The 17,238-nt window shown below is 41.7% G+C and overlaps 1 protein-coding gene across 2 annotated transcripts in view; it reads right to left on the bottom strand.

Moving 5' to 3' along the window:
* Positions 1 to 1,194: 1,194 nt before the first annotated feature.
* CLCN4 (chloride channel, voltage-sensitive 4) overlaps positions 1,195 to 17,238 on the bottom strand; it is an 80,729-nt gene continuing 64,685 nt past the window's right edge. For both annotated transcript variants that reach the window (XM_011950900.1, XM_011950901.1), the window contains one exon: positions 1,195 to 5,357. In XM_011950900.1, the coding sequence (XP_011806290.1) occupies positions 5,267 to 5,357 (91 nt within the window). In that variant the 3' untranslated portion in view covers positions 1,195 to 5,266. The remainder of the gene's footprint in view (positions 5,358 to 17,238) is intronic.

The raw sequence follows: 17,238 nt of genomic DNA on the forward strand, positions 1-17,238 counted from the left end.
ATTTTTTTTTTTTTTTTTTTTTGAGATGGAGTCTCGCTCTGTTGCCCAGGCTGGAGCTCAGTGGCACGATCTCAGCTCACTGTAACCTCTGCCTCCCAGGTTCAAGTGATTCTTCTGCCTCAGCCTCCTGAGTAGCTGGGATTACAGGCGCCCGCCACCACGCCTGGCTTGTTTTTGTATTTTTTAGTAGAGACAGGGGTTCGTCATGTTGGCCAGGCTGGTCTCAAACTCCTGACCTCAAGTGATCTGCCTGCCTCGGTCTCCCAAAGTGCTGGGATTACAGGCATGAGCCACCGCACCTGGTGTATTTGCAATAATAGACTCTAGACCAGAGCCCTGACTTCCAGTCTTGTTGTCCAATAGTCAGAATGGTTTGTGGACAACCCAAGTCAAATCATGTCACTCCTCTGAATTCCAGGACTTTACCTGGTCCTTCAAGACCCTGAAGCATCTGCTGTGTCTACCCTCCTCCCAAAGGGAAAACAAACCCAACTTCAAATACCCCCACTCCCGTCCCAAGGCTGCAGCCATCCACCCCTGGTGGGGCCCCAGCAGGCTAGGCCCATTTCCACCTCAGGACATTTGCACTTGCTGTCCCCTCTGCTGAGGCTATCCTTTTCCCAGCTGTACCCCCAGCTGGTCCCCTCCCCTAACCAGTGGGGACTCCTCTAACCACCAGCCACCCATATTAAATAGCACCTCTTGTAGGTCAAGGATCTGTGGGCATCCTTTGTTCCTTTCTTTTCTTTCTTTCAAATTTTCTGTAAAGTAGAAAGTTTTCACACACACACACAAAAAACTCATATGAAAAGACATAATTCAACCCTTGTGATTCCCAAATAAATAGAAAATTTGCTCTTGAAAGAAAGGATGAAAGAATGAATGAATGTTAGACCATTGCCCAAGCTGTACTCCCCAGCCTTCACACAGGGCAAACACAGATGGCCTGAGGACAGTGTTCCTACCCAATCCTTGGAAACTGATAGCCTCAGTCTGAATTTTCATTTGGTCATCGCCCACCCAGCCAAGAACAAGGAATTTTAAAGCCGACCTAATGGACTTCACAATCTGTATGCCAGTCTTAAGATGGGTCTTTAACTTTACTGGATAGTTCTACCAAGTCATGGGGACCAAGTTTCCGGAGATTCTACTGTGTAGAAACACACTGTGAAATCAGTATCTCTTCCATTTACAACATGTTTGTTGCGGACTCTGTGCTTATTTTATTTTTAAAAATAGAGTTGAAACATTTAATATTTAATAAGGTGCCAACATTTACACCGAGTGTTACAATAAAAAAAACCCAACACGTTGCTATGTGGTCATTCCAATACCAAATGTGAACATATCTCATCAAAGTCACCCGGAGGCTCATTCCCAGCACCTCTAGGATAGCAAATAAATAGTTATTACCGCAACGGTGAAAATAGGGTCTGCTTAATGTTTCTCAAGTCAGATATATAGGCTTTCTCCTCACGTAAATCATTTCAAAGGCTAGAAGCTTAGTCTGATAGAACACTGCCCATACAAAATTAAAATGAAAGCATAATATTACAATTATGTGGTAATTCAATAGTTCTCCTTGGGTTTCTCATCTTTTCCAGCTTAGCATCTAATAATGAATACTAAGTAGAATTCGCACATGTTGGTAATTTAAGGTAATCAATTCTCACCTAAGTGACACAAACTGCTCTAAAATTTTCCATTTCTGTGACTTATTAGGCTCAAAATCTATCTATTTACACATCTCCTTTGTAAGGTCTTTGGGAAAGACTGAACAAAGAACTGAGATTATCCGGTTCCAAGTAACAGTAAGCACTGAATATTGAATGACTTCGACTTCTAGCACATTCTGCCTTTCCCTAAAAGCCACATGAGCATCTGCAATCCCAGGGGATGCACTAAAAACCACTTAGAAGAAACACACATGTCACTTCCAGGGTGCCCTTATTTGGTGCTTTTGTACAACACATTTCCTCAGTGAGAGCAAGAAACACGTGATGTGCGTCATGAAAGAGCTCCTTTCCCATGATGTGTTGATGGTTTTTTATGTAAATACCTGATTCAGAAGGAATCCAGAAAGTTCCACAAATATCTAAAGCCTTTGGTTCTGGAAGAGGAAAAAAACATTATTCTGAAAGATGCTTATTTCACCTCCATGTCCCCGTGCTATTCATCAGATCACCAGATAAAGTGGATAGAAGTTCTGCATTTGGAAAGAGCAAATACCCTCGGGATCCCTACCCAACTACATTTACAAGAGACAGTGCATGGCAGCATGTTCCCCATGGGGTTTGTCTGAGCCCCCAGGCCCCTGGGCGAGTGGACCACATGACGTGAGTTAGGACTCCATAGAAGGAAGACAGTTTGCTGTGGTAGTCCCCACCGCAGACTCCTCATCCTTGACCTTAGTCTACCTGTCCAACTTTGACCTTCTATTGAGGAGAGCCTGAACCCCACAATAAATCAGAGGCTCAACCTACAAAAGAAAGTAAGATTGGGTTGTTTCAGTTAAGTAACTCTTCCAACTGTTTGCCATGAATTCGCAGATATCTCTATTCTAAGCACTGGGGAGGACACAAATCCCAAGTTCCCCCTCAGTGACCTTGGCACAGAAGCATATTTTCCCTTCATTCCCCTCCATGGCCTCAGCCAGATTAGAAAGAAATGCTGTGGTTTCACTGACCTTTGGCTATCTTTTCACTGTTTCATGTTCCCTTTTGAAGCTGCTCGTTTCAGCTAAAAGGACCTCCTGGATTCTATAAAGCCAGGCTATAACTAATACTCTTTCCCAGCACACGCTGGCTCTGAGGAGACCACAGGGGAATAAGAGGGGAACTACATGAAGTGGTCATTAAGACTTTTTAGGATTTAAAGCCCAGGAGAATCCAACTTCACTTGTAAATGTTCCGTAGAAACCACAACACCAACACTAACATTAAGACCTGTTACTTGAGGCTTACGTACTATAAATATGACAATGAATTTTATTCTTTTATAGGACCTAGGATTAAATTCTCTACTATTGACTGGATATTGTCACACTGAGGTGGCTACTTGATGTTATTTTGGAAGGAAGGGGTCAATGAATTACACAAATTTTCTTAGTGTGTCAGCATGATCTGACTTAAAAATGTCTTAACCCAGAGAAAATATATATTTTGCATATTAATCAGAAGTTTCATAGAAACCCATTTGTAGCTAGGTTTTTGTCCAACATGAAAATTCTTATTAGAGCTAAGAAATTATGGATTTGGGCTGGGAATTCTACGTCAAATCTGAGAGAAGGGGTGGGGAACAGGAAGGTTAGAAGAGCATTTACAGGGGTTTGGCAAGAATGAAAACAGGAAGGGCAATGACAAGGACACGATGATGGCATCCAATACAGCAAACTTCCCCTCCTGAAGACCAACACTCTTCCTTAATAAGATAATATGAATTTCATTCAGAGAGTAATGTGACTAGCTCAATATTTTCCTTCCCACACTAGTGTGTGGCTAGGGGGAGCCACGTGACAAACTTCCAGTCAATGCATACAAGCTGAGCATCTCTGGGGAAGCTTTGCTTTCCTGATAGACATTGTACCTAGTTGCTTGCCTCTCCCTTCCTTCCTCTTCCCACTTAGAAAGCAGGCATGATACCTGACAGTTCAGGAACCATCTCGCAACTCTGAGGCAATAAGCCAGAGGACAAAAGGTGAAAATGGTGAAAAAGAAATAGCAACTGGATGGGGATCCCGGTGATATTATGGGGACAGTCCTGGAGTACCCCCTCTCAGGGTTCTTATTCAGCCCTTCAGCATTTGCTGGGTTTTCTGTTATTTGCAGCCAAATACACACCTAAGTGATGCAGCACTATCCAGTGACAATGAGATTGAAAAGGATGAGGGGCACTTAGTGAAAAGGAAGGGACAAAGACTAAAGAGAAAGGGCAAGTGGGATAATCTTACTTATACAGATCATATGGTAGACCTAATACATACCTTAATTCCTTCCCACAGAAAAGACCAAAATCCTGACTAAAAGAGTAAATGTGTCGTTAAGTTCAAATACAAAGATGCCCAGTGCTCAAATTGGCTGTATAAAATTTAATGCTGTCCTCCTGCATTGTGATTGCTAGTATGAAGTGCATGCTTATACATTAAAACTGGACGTTTTGCATCCTACAGAGAAGATAATGGAACAGATTTAGAATCAATTTAGTATTTCTCTTGCAATCCATTTAGAGGGATTCCAAATGAGCACTCGTATGCCTCATCCTCTCCACGGCCGTATCCGATAAGACCTGAGAGGAAAAACAAGTAGTAACACATTGGTAGCCTGTTTGGACTCTTGCATATGCTACTTGGAAATGAAAGCACACTTATGGCAGGCTGGGGGCATACTGGCTATGGCCCATGGAAGTGCTGAGCTGATCAATATTGAATGCATGGGCAAAAGCAATAAATAAATGAAGCAAATACAATGCAGATGCAAATCAATGATCAGGTGAGTATATCCTCAAAATAAGGATGTGTCCCTTTGTATGGGAGAAGACACAGCACAGTACTATATGCTCCAATAGTTCATCGTGCAGTCCCAGGATGCCAGTCTTGCATAGAGAAATGATTTCTTCACACTCATCATGGCAGGCGCCCCTGATGTTGGTTCAGAAACTGATGGATAAGCCAGATAACAGGCTGAGAACAGGAGCAAGAAACGGGATGGTCGTGAGTGGACCCACTGGTATACTTGCAGCTTTCACTGTGTTCAAATTTATTTTCTTTCTTTTTCAACAAAGTAAGTGCAAATGTCTTTAGTATGATTCAGTAACATAGCAGCAAAACTTCAAGAACCAATAAATAAGGACACTGACATGCTGATACCCCTTTGTCTTTTGGACTCAACACTTCACGTGTGTTCATAAGTTACAAACATCAGCCTTGAGCAGAAGGGGTAAAAGTTTCTTGAGTCAGCATTCATGCTCCACATACTTGTACAGATCACATCATTTACATCATTTACCCACCCACATGCCCCCACAGCAGTAGCAAACTCATTAGGAAACACAGCTTGAAACTCATACGGGGTTAAAGCTATAAAATGTCTACTCATTGATGTTTTCGTTTTTGTTTTTAAAGGTTTCATCCTTCTTCCCCGCCTTTCAAATAAAGCTTTTGTTTCCGCTGTCCCCAATGCATGATCTTTCATTGGGATAATAACATATCATTTATTTCTTTTTAAATGACACAGTCAGTGTTTTTCTGAAAATAATTGCCACCTTGTTGCTAATTAAACATGATGGATTCGGGGTCCTGGTTTGCCATCTGGGCCATATGTCTCAGAACATCCTTTTTTGTGATGATGCCAAGAAGTCTCCTGGAGAAGAAACAAAATAGAGAGAAGAGGTCAGCCTTGCAACAATGACTCATCCCTCTCCCTAAACCCCAGTGCCTTTTCCATGTGGACACAGAGACAGACAACATTTCCCAGCCTCCCTTGTGGTTAGGCAGAGCCAATGGAGGGAGCACTGGCCAATGTCTATGGGTGGAGGTGACAGATGCCGCTCCCAGGTCTCCTGTGCATTTCTCCCCACTCTCTCTTCTCATCTGGCAGCCAGAGGCACAGGAGCCAGTGAAGGGCTCTGAGGATTGACTTAGGAGCCACCAGATTCAAAGACCTAGGTCCAGAGCCCACCTGCCATCCACACTGGATGTAACATGTGAGAAAAATAAACCTTTATTGCATTAGGCCACAGAGATTGCAAGCTTGTTTATTAAGGCAGTAAACCTATGATGACTACTATATCCTCTTAAATTTCAAGACTATAATCAATTTTAAAAGGGTTTATGAACGGCATTGTCAAAACTTGACCACACCACAGGAATTCCAAGTATAAGATATTTTAAGTAAAAGAAATTTTAAGTACAAGATAAAAAGTGATTCTATTTGTAATTCTATCTTACTGGGAGGATAAAGTTTGACATCTATCTCTGACTACATATGTAAATTGCCTCCTCTTCCAAAATTCCATTGCTTTCAACTTATAAAAAGAATGCCACTTCCCAGAGTCCACTGTATGGGACCACCAAGACTGTATATCACACAATGCCAAGGAGCACTGCTCACAAACACTGCAGTGGAAATTGTGCCCTCTGGAGTATACAGTGCACATTTGCACAATCATTCATAGCAAGCCTTGCTTCATTATTTTACTAAATGACGACCTGCAGGAACACATCATGCCCCTTGGGTAAAATGAAAGGTCTGAGAGGAGGAGAAGTGAACAACTTCTTTGGAAAAAAAGAAGTTCCATTGCCACATAAGTTTGCAAAATACTACTCACTGTATCTCCACTGTACCCCCCAGAAAAGGAGTATGGGGAAGCAAACGCTGGTAGTCTCACATTAAAATACTGTATAGTATTAAACCCATTAAAATAATGGGTTTCTACTCTGTGTAGTATGATAATATACAAAAAAAAAACCAGAAAACATAATTGTAATATACTGTCATTTATTTAATTAAGGCAAAATTAGTCAAATTTATCTCTTAGTGAATATGAAAAGGGGATGTAAGTATTCTAAGCAGTATTCAAATCAGTTACACTTGGTGAAATAGACACTGATTAGTGAAACTATCAGGCCAGAATTCTGACTTTTTTGACTCTGACTACACTGGACCTTAAACAGTCTTGGAAAAGGTGTCCGTTTCTTGTGTTGGTTTCCCCATCTATCACACTGAGGGAGACAGCAAATAAGCCCCCTTTCCCTCCAACTCACAGCAACATCTTTAGGAGAGAGTAAAATAGTGAGAGAGCATGCTAAGCAAACAGAATAATGACAATATAATTAACAAAAACATTAAAAGAATATGTCATGACCCTACAGTGATTGTTTTTCTTAAATGGGGAGGAGTACTTTATAAACGTAGGAAGCAGGACAGAATTTGACAATTAATACTTTGCAACCCCCAATGTAATAATTAGCTTAGCCAATAATTATTAATGGATACCAAAATCATTGGGTGAATGGTTACTGGAAAACAGAAAATTCACGTGGTCTCAAAGTACTTTTCTACAGATTATGAACAAAGAGAAAAATGTCACTTTACAATGGAGGGTTCTGGTCATCACCACCTCATCCAAGCAATGGAGCTTATCATCAACAAAGTCAGAAAAGCAGACTCTATAACATTACCTATGTTGGAATGCTGCCAAAAACGACTTAAGCCAAATTGAATCATTAGGAAGTAATCGGACCCAGAATGTGAGACTACTGGTCTGGACTCTTCAAAGAAGATCTTTATATGTAACAAACCTGCACATGTACCTCCTGTATCTAAAATAAAAGTTGGAATTATTTTTAAAAATCTCTGTCATTAAAAAAAAAACAAATAAAACAAGGCAGGGAACTGTTCTAGACAAGAGACCAAAAAGGCAAAACGACGCAATGCACAAACTTTGATGGAATTCTGAGTTGACATTTGAATGCATATCAACCGGATATTGGATGATATATTAAGTTACTGTTAATTTTACATCATTATGGTTTGGTAGTTATGTAAAGAAAATGTCTTAGAAGATGTGTGCTTCATTCATAATTGCCAAAACCTGGAAGCAACCAACATGTTCTTTAGTAGGTGACTGGATAAACTGAACTGTGGCATATCCAGACAATGGATATTCTTCAGCAATAAAAAAAAAAGTGCTATCAAGTCATGAAAAGACCTGGAGGAAAATCAAAACGTATATTGCTGAGTGAAAGAAGCCAGTCTGAAAAGGCTACATACTGAATGATTCCAACTACATAATACACAACATTCTGGAAAAGGATGGAGACTATGGAGATAGTAAAAAGATCAGTGGTTGTCAGGGTTTGGGGGTGGAAGAGAGGGATAAATAGGCAGAGCACAGGGGATTTTTAGGGCAGTGAAACTACTCTGTATCATCCTGTAATGGTGGATACGTGATATTATATATTTGTCAAAATCCACAGAAATATATGACACAGAGTACACTCTAAAGTAAATTATGGATGTTAGTTAATAATAATGTATTGATATTGGTTCATCAATTACAACAAATACAACAGTAATGCAAGATATTGACAATAGTGGAAACTGAGGGGGGAGAAGGGGATATATGGGAACTCTGCACTTTTTGCTCAATCGTTCTGTAAACCTAAATGTTGTTATAATCCTGAAACAAGACCTACCTAAAGGAAACAAATGTTAGTACTCTTCTTTGCAGTGAGATGCTGAGTTCTCCTGGGAAAACCCATCTGTGAGTATGAACACAGTTGACAGATTCAAGGTCCAACAAGGGCTCTGGTCTCCTCACACAGGAAGGTTGCTGGGTCCAGCTGGCAGAGCATGAAAACATTTCTTTCCATTCTGATTTGTCTTAGTTGCTTTGGGCTCAACTGTCATAACGAGGGCCCATTGCAATCAATCAACCAGAGATACACATTTTCTCAAGGGCACTGTTACCCAATACTTTGCCAAATCACCCTGCTCCTAAGGTTGCAAAAGCTTTAGTGGGCACCGGTCTCATCAGAGTTGCCCTTTTGCTTTGGCAGCCATGTATTGCTGCTGAGAAGAGCAGTCCAGGCCTCCAGACCTGAGGCATGTCAGAGCCTTAGAGGCCCATATAAGAAATAAAGGTTTCCCAATCAAGAAAGTGAAGAGACAACCCACAGAATGGGAGAAAACACTAGCAAACTACCCATCTGACAAGGGATTAATAACCAGAATGTATAAGGAGCTCAAATAACTCTATAGGTAAAAATCTAATAATCTGATCAAAAAAACAGGCAAAATATTTGGATAGACATTTCTCAAAAGAAGACATACAAATAGCAAACAGGCGTATGAAAAGAGTACAGTTGGATAGTTTGTAACACAAAGGGCAAATGCTTGAGGGGATGGATACCCCATTCTCTATGATGTGATTATTATACATCGCATGCCTATAACAAAACATCTCATGTGTTCCATAAATATACACATCTACTATGTACCCACAAAAATTTAAATAAATGTTTTTAAACAAGGTTTCCTCCCAGGGTCAGGTAAATTTTGTTCTAGCTCTGATGATTCTAATTAATTTCAAGAAAGCCATGATAGTTAGGAAAGGTGGCTTTGTTACTGGGAAGGGCCTCTATTTACAGGCAGATAGGAGTCCCCAGTGAGGCCCCTTCCCATGCAGTAGCAGTGAAATGAATCCCAAGCTGGGCCCACAGGACTCCTTCCACCCATCCAGCCCTCCACCTGGGAAGGCTTTACGCAGGGTTTCTCCACCTTGGCACTGGTGACATTTAGGCTGGCTAATTATTTGTTGCAGAGAGGCCATTCTGTGCACTGTATAACATATAGCAGCATCCTGGGCCTCTATCTACTAGATGCAGCAGCATCCCCATCCCCCATCATGACAACCAAAATGTCTCTAGACAATGCCAAATGTCTCCTGTGGAGGGGGGACAGGATTGCCCCTGGTTGAGAACCACCAACCAGATTAAAAAGTACTAAAATAGTTCCACACCAGTTGGTTTATAGCCACTGAGCTAGACACCCTGGGATGTCCCCTGCCAACCTCATACCTTATAGAACTGCAGCGAACTCCCCACAATTCATAACAAATGAGTTCATCATCTGGCACTAGCTCTTAAATACTTTCACTATTACTCCCAGCCAGGAGCTTTCAGACACAAATAGACCTCTGTGGGTGAATCTATAATATACCATGAACATAGGACACAGGAATCCCATTACCTGGCCCCATATCCTCAGTATTTTACTGAACAGGTATCCCAAAATGCAGCCATTCCAGGAATCTGGATACTTAAGGATGCTGCCACATATCTTCCCATAATGCCCAAGTCTACCCCCCACTGTTGTTGGTCCCAGAGGGTGCTGTACAGAGGGGATTGATGTCCTCAAGGGTTAGGGTCAGCTGGCAGGGTTCTCCATCAAAGGTCCTCCCAGCACCTGGCAGCTGATCATGCCTCAGGAGATAGGAGACCTGTAAGAACCCAGATGGGACTGGCTCTGCAACCAATTCCCTTTAACCTTGAGCAGTGTTTTGCTTCTTAGAGTCTCACCTCCTCATTTGAAAACTAAAGGGAATGGGGGAGGGGGGAGGAGGGGATGGAGGATGGTTAATGGGTACAAAAAATAGTTTAAAAGAATGAATACAATCTAGTATTTGACAGTGCAACAGGGTGACTACAATCAATAATTTAACTGTACATTTAAAAATAACTAAAAGAATTGGAATGTTTGTAACCCAAAGGATAAATGCTTGAGGTGATGGAGACTCCATTTACCCTGATATGATTATTATGCATTACATGCCTGTATCAAAATATACCATATACCCATAAATATATACACCTATGTACCCACAAAAATTAAAAATAATTTTAAAAAAAGAAAAAAAGGGAAACCAAATGTCCATCACCTAATGAATTGATAAGCAAAATGTGGTCTATCCACACAATGCAAGATGATTCAGCCCTAACAAGGAAAGAAGTACGGAAATATCTTCAGTGTGGACGAACCTTGAAAACATGATGCTCTTTGGGAGGCCGAGATGGGCGGATCACGAGGTCAGGAGATTGAGACCATACTGGCTAACACGGTGAAACCCCGTCTCTAGTAAAAATACAAAAAAATTAGCCAGGCATAGTGGTGGGCGCCTGTAGTCCCAGCTACTCGGGAGGCTGAGGCAGGAGAATGGTCTGAACCCGGGAGGCGGAGCTCGCAGTGAGCCGAGATCATGCCACTGCACTCCAGCCTGGGCAACAGAGCGAGACTCCATCTCAAAAAAAAAAAAAAAAAAAAAAAAGCAAGCAAGCATGATGCTCAGTGAAAGAAGCCAAACACTAAAGGCCACATAGTACATGACTATATTGACATGAAATGTCCAGAATAGGCAAGTCCACAGAGACAGAAAGAAGTAGAGTAGTGGTTGCCAAGGGCTGTGGTATAGGAGGTAACAGCTAAGGGGTGTGGGGTTTCTTTCTGGGGTGACGAAAATGATCTAAAATTGTGGTGATGAATGCATAACCCATTTTCTACTAAAAACCACTGAATCATGCATTTTAAATGGGTGAATTGTACGATATGTTAAATAGGAGTGGTGAGAGAGGGCATCCTTGTTTTGTGCTGGTTTTCAAGGGGAATGCTTCCAGGTTTTGCCCACTCAGTATGATATTGGCTGTGGGTTTGTCATAAATGACTCTTATTATTTTGAGGTATGTTCCATCAATACCTACTTAATTGAGAGTTTTTAACATGAAGGGATGTTATTTTTATCAAAGGCCTTTTCTGCATCTATTGAGATAATCATGTGGTTTTTGTCTTTCATTCTGTTTGCGTGATGAATTACGTTTATTGATTTGTGTATGTTGAACCAGCCTTGCATCCCAGGGATGAAGCTGACTAGATCGTGGTGAATAAGCCTTTTGATATGCTGCCAGGTTCAGTTTGCCAGTATTTTTTTTTGTAATTGAGGATTTTTGCATCAATGTTCATTAGGGATATTGGCCCGAAGTTTTCTTTTTTTGTTGTATCTCTGCCAGGTTTTGGTATCAGGATGATGCTAGCCTCATAAAATGAGTTGGGGAGGAGTACCTCCTTTTCAATTGTTTGGAATACTTTCTGAAGAAATCGTACCAGTTCCTCTTTGTACCTCTGGTACGAAGAATTCAGCTGTAAATCTGTCTGCTCCTGGGATTTTTTTGGTTGGTAGGCTATTTATTACTGCCTCAATTTCAGAATTTGGTCTATTCAGGGGTTCAACTTCTTCCTGGTTCTGTCTTGGGAGGGTGTATGCATCCAGTAATTTATCTATTTCTTCTAGATTTTCTAGTTTATTTACATAGAGGTGATATAGTATTCTCTGATGGCTGTTTGTATTTCTGTGGGGTCAGTGGTGATATCCCCTGTATCATTTTTTGTTGTGTCTATTCAAATCTTCTCTCTTTTCTTCTTTATTACTCTAACTAGCAGCCTATTTTATTAATTTTTTCAAAACAACAACTCCTGGATTTGTTGGGTTTGAGTTTTTGAGGGATTTTTGTGTCTCTGTCTCCTTCAGTTCTGCTCTGATCTTGCCTATTTCTTGTCTTCTGCTAGCTTTGGGGTTTGTCTGCTCTTGGTTCTCTAGTTCTTTTAGTTGTGATGTTAGGGTGTCGATTTGAGATCTTTCTAGCTTTTTGATGTGGGCATTTAATGCTATAAATTCCCCTCTTCACACTGCTATGGCTGTGTCCAAGAGATTCTGGTATGTTGTCTCTTTGTTCTCATTGGTTTCAAAGAATTTCTTGATTTCTGCTTTAATTTTATTATTTACCCAGGAGTCATTCAGGAGCAGGTTGTCCATTTCCATGTAGTTGTGTGGTTTTGAGTGAGTTTCTTAATCTTGAGTTCTAATTTGATTGCACTGTGGTCTGAGAGACCACTTGTTATGATTTCAGTTGTTTTGCATTTGCTGAGAAGTGTTTTACTTCCAGTTATGTGATTGATTTTAGAGTAAGTGTCATGTGGCACCAAGAAGAATGTATATTCTGTTGTTTTTGGGTGGAGAGTCCATATAGCCTAGAAAATCCTAAGCAAAAAGAACAAAGCTGGAGGCATCATGCTACCCAACTTCAAACTGGGTAGCATGATGCCTCCAGCTTTGAGTTGGGTAGCATGATGCCTCCAGCTTTGTTCTTCAAACTATACTACATGGCCACAGTATCCAAAACACTACAGTACTGGTACATAGACCAATGGAACAGAATAGAGATCTCAAAAATAAGACCACATATCTACAACCATCTGATCTTTGACAAAGCTAACAAAACAATCAATGGGGAAAGGACTCCCTATTTAATAAATGGTGCTGGGAGAACTGGTTAGCTATATGCAGAAAATTGAAACTGAACCTCTTCCTTATACCTTATACAAAAATTAACTCAAGATAGATTAAAGACTTAAATGTAAAACCCAAAATGATAAAAAGCCTAGAAAAAAATCTAGGCAATACCATTCAGGACATAGTCACAGGCAAAGATTTCATGACGAAAACCTCAAAAGCAATTGCAACAAAAGCAAAAGTTGACAAATGGGTTCTAATTAAACTAAAGAGCTTCTGCACAGCAAAAGAAACTATCATGAGAATGAACGGACAACCTACAGAATGGGAGAGAATTTTTGCACTCTATCCATCTGACAGAGGTCTAATATGCAGAATCTACAAGGAACAAATTTACAAGGAAAAAACAACCCCATCAAAAAGTGGGCAAAGGACATGAACAGACACTTCTCAAAAGAAGCCATTTATATAGCCAACAAACATATCAGAAAAAGCTCCACATCACTGATCATTAGAGAAATGCAAATCAAAACCACAATGAGATACCATCTCACATCAATCAGAATGGCAATTATTAAAGTCAAGAAAAAACAGATGCTCGTGGGAGTGTGGAGAAACAGGAATGCTTTTACACTGTTGGTGGGAATGTAAATTAGTTCAACCATTATGGAAGACAGTGTGGTGATTCCTCAAAGATCTAGAACCAGAAATACCATTTGACCTAGCAATCCCATTACTGAGCATATACCCAAAAGAATATAAAGCATTCTATTATAAAGGTACATGCACATGTACGTTCACTGCAGTACCATTCACAACAGCAAAGACATGGAACCAACCCAAATGCTCACCAGTGATAGACTGGATAAAGAAAACGTGGCACATATATACCATGAAATACTATGCAGCCATAAAAAGGAATGAGATCATGTCCTTTGCAGGGATATGGATGGAGCTGGAAGCCATTATCCTCAACAAACTAACACAGGAACAGAAAACCAAACACCGTATGTTCTCACTTATAAGTGGGAGCCGAACAATGAGAACACATGGACACAGGGAGGGGAACAATACACACTGGGGCCTGTCGTGGGTGGGGGAGGGAGAGCATCAGGATAAATAGCTAATGCATGTGGGGCTACCTACCTAGGTGATGGGTTGGTAGGTGCAGGAAAGCACCATGGCACACGTTTACCTGTGTAGCAACACTTCACTCCCTGCACATGTATCCCAGAACTTTAAATTAAATTTTAAAAAAAAACAGAACAGTCCCCACTGGAGAGCCTGCCTTGGGTAGCACCACTTAAAGTGGATTATGTCCATGTTCCTTAGTAGATAACAAGCTCCTTGGCTTTTTAAAAAAAAACAACAACAAAAACAACAAAAACACTTTTTGTGCCCCCTACAGTTCCCAACTAAAATAGATGCTCAATACAATGTTGAATAAACCAATGTTGCTTTGAAAAAAATAAGACTTGTTAGTGTTTGCAAAGTGATAACTATAACACACACATACGTACAGACACACACACACACACACGCATATACACGGAACCCTCCCATATCTACAAATCCTGGTCTTTGTTTCCCTATCTTCACCCTGGGGACAGTATCAAAAGATCAAGTATTTGCGTTCTGAAAACCTCCTTTTAAAGCTCTGTGACTGTAATGTCTAAAAGTTAAGTTGATTATAACAGCGCTAGGGAGATATGAATTCAGGAGCTGCCTTGGGTTCGTGCATAAATTGTGCCCTGGCCTGTGATGATAATTATCACAAAAGAAGAAAGCCGAACATCAACCCAGAAGGAGGTAACATCAAATCCAGCAGGCTTCGTTAGTGGCATGAAATGTCCTATTTGATTTAAATCAAGTATTTGAACTTCCAGCCCCTTTGGGTAGTAGTTCAAGCAAATTCAGTGAATTATAAACGACCGGATCTATGACCAAGGACATAATTCAGATTCGAGCAGCTGGGCTCTTCTGCGAAAGCTACCCTGTCCAAGCCCCTGTGGACCACCTAGCAGGGCTTGGGGAAAATCTGACACCGCTTCCCTTACTCACTTTTCCTTTCTAGAACTTTCATAGGGAAAATCTCACCCAAATTCACTCTTAGCAACTGGAGGCTTCCTAGATTGTGGCATTCTAATTCCTGGTCCAGTCTTATGATGCCCCTTGAACCCCAGACCTGAGAAATGCTGCAGGTGATCCAGGCCAGTGGTGGAGCTCAGGCTAGTGGCCATCCCGAGTAGGGAAGGCACAGGGTGGCCGAGCACATCAAACATGAGAGCTGGCCAGAGACGTGCCTGACCTGGCAAGAAGCCCAAGGAGATGAAAGGCCCCGCAGACAAGGATCCCTTGCCAGCACTAACGCAGCAGCATCTGTGTTTGTTTAAAAGATGTAGAGTGAGAGAGAGTGCAATTTTGCTTTCTTGAAGCACATTTGGGGCCAATTTTGGCACCCAGATCTTCACAGGAAGACCTCATGGGGCTCTGTGAGGTGTGAGTGGGCATTAAGGGCAGAGTTTCCTGACTGAAATGAAATTCCAATGATAACTGACATTGGAGTATTGTTTTAATGGAAAGGAGAAACTGCTACACACTTGAGACAGCATGGGCAATCACAGTGGTATTCATACCAAGTATAATATTGGAAACTCAAGTGCATCAATCGACTTCAGTGGTTCTCAAGATGGGGTCCCCAGACCGACAGAAGCAGCATCACCTGGGAGCTTGTCAGGAGTGCACATTCTTGGGCCTCACCCTAGACCTCCAGGGATCAGTACCTCTGTGGCAGGGCCCAGAAATCTGGATTTAACCTGGAAGTTTAATCCTCCAGGGCATTTTGATCCACACTCAAGTTTGAAAAACCACTTGAGCTCCTTTACAATTTATCAGCAGAAATGATCCCTAGCCTTGTCAAACACAAGGACTCATTTATTTTTCCCTATTGATTGCACCTCCCACATGCAAGACACTGCTCTCTCTGTAGTCAGAGCTAAGGAGGACGCTCACTCTGCTGGCCAGGAGTTCTCTGGGTAAATTTGCAAATTGCAGAGCCTGTCCCCCCATGTGCTTGCTACCAGGACAGCAGGAAGAAAGCAGAATGAATAGGATTGCTCATTTAGCTATACAGGGACATCCAGTCCAAGGTGACTCAACTGCACAACTAGTGACATTTTGGGCCAGATGTTTTACTGTGGAGCTGTCCTGTTCACTGTAGGATGTTCAGCAGCATCCCTGACCTCTACTCACTAGATGCCAAATAGCATCCCTCCCTCCAGTCATGACACCCCAAATTGTCTCCAGACATTGCCCAATGTCCCTGAGAGGTAAAATCATCCCAGTTGAGAACTGCTGTGTTAGTGTGTGCCAGCTCTGGAAATATAAGCTATATTAGATAGTTGAGCCTCTGGAGTCTATAAAGGCCTAAACTTTATTAGGTACCAATGTCTCCAGAACCCATTGCCTGCCTCCTACTCCCAGCCCATAAAGGAATAAAATGGGCAGATATAACCCTAGGTTCCAGGCTACCCTGACCAAGCCAACCCCTTCCCTTACACAAGCTTCTGATACCATGGAACTTGGGACACTCAGAGGCCAAGGAATGGCCTTTAAGGAAGTGCACCTCTGGTGCTACTATAGTGGACCCTCGATCGTTGCATTGTTGGTTTCCTGATTTGTGACAACACAAAACAAAAGAGGTAGCAGGGACAATGCCATGGGGTCATGAAATCTCTCCATTCTCCAATCATGTTTATTTCAAAAACAAAGTTGTTTCAAACAAATTGATATATTAGGAACAATCTGAGCATAATATGAATTTTACCTTTGCTTATGTGTGATTTCATCCATGAGAAACTCTAGGCAAATGCAGAGAACTATACCCAGCTGAACCCAGTGAGATCAGCATACACAAAATGCACGTGCCCAGCCCCCAAACATCCACAAGCAACCTCAGTTCATGCATGTGTGAGGAGCCATGCCCATCCACACCTGCTGTGACTACTTCCCCTTGAGTTCAGGGTCCCCTCCTTCCACCCCTTCCCAGTAACTCATAAGTGGCAGAGCTTGTGAAACCCACCCCGCAGCCAACTTCAGGCCTTTTTAAGATGAAGTGACGTATTTCTGTTGTATTCCTGTATTTCTTTTTCTTTTTTTTTTTTTTTTTTTTTTTTGAGACGGAGTCTCACTCTGTCGCCCAGACTGGAGTGCAGGGGTGCGATCTTGGCTCACGGCAAGCTCCACGTCCCAGGTTCACGCCATTCTCCTGCCTCAGCCTCCCGAGTAGCTGGGACTACAGGTGCCCGCCACCACGCCCAGCTAACTTTTTTGTATTTTTGGTAGAGAAAGGGTTTCACCATGTTAGCCAGGATGGTCTCAGTCTCCTGACCTCGTGAT

The sequence above is a fragment of the Colobus angolensis genome, unplaced genomic scaffold (genome assembly GCF_000951035.1).
Source record: "Colobus angolensis palliatus isolate OR3802 unplaced genomic scaffold, Cang.pa_1.0 Scaffold310, whole genome shotgun sequence".
In the NCBI taxonomy this organism is placed as follows: Eukaryota; Metazoa; Chordata; class Mammalia; order Primates; family Cercopithecidae; genus Colobus; species Colobus angolensis.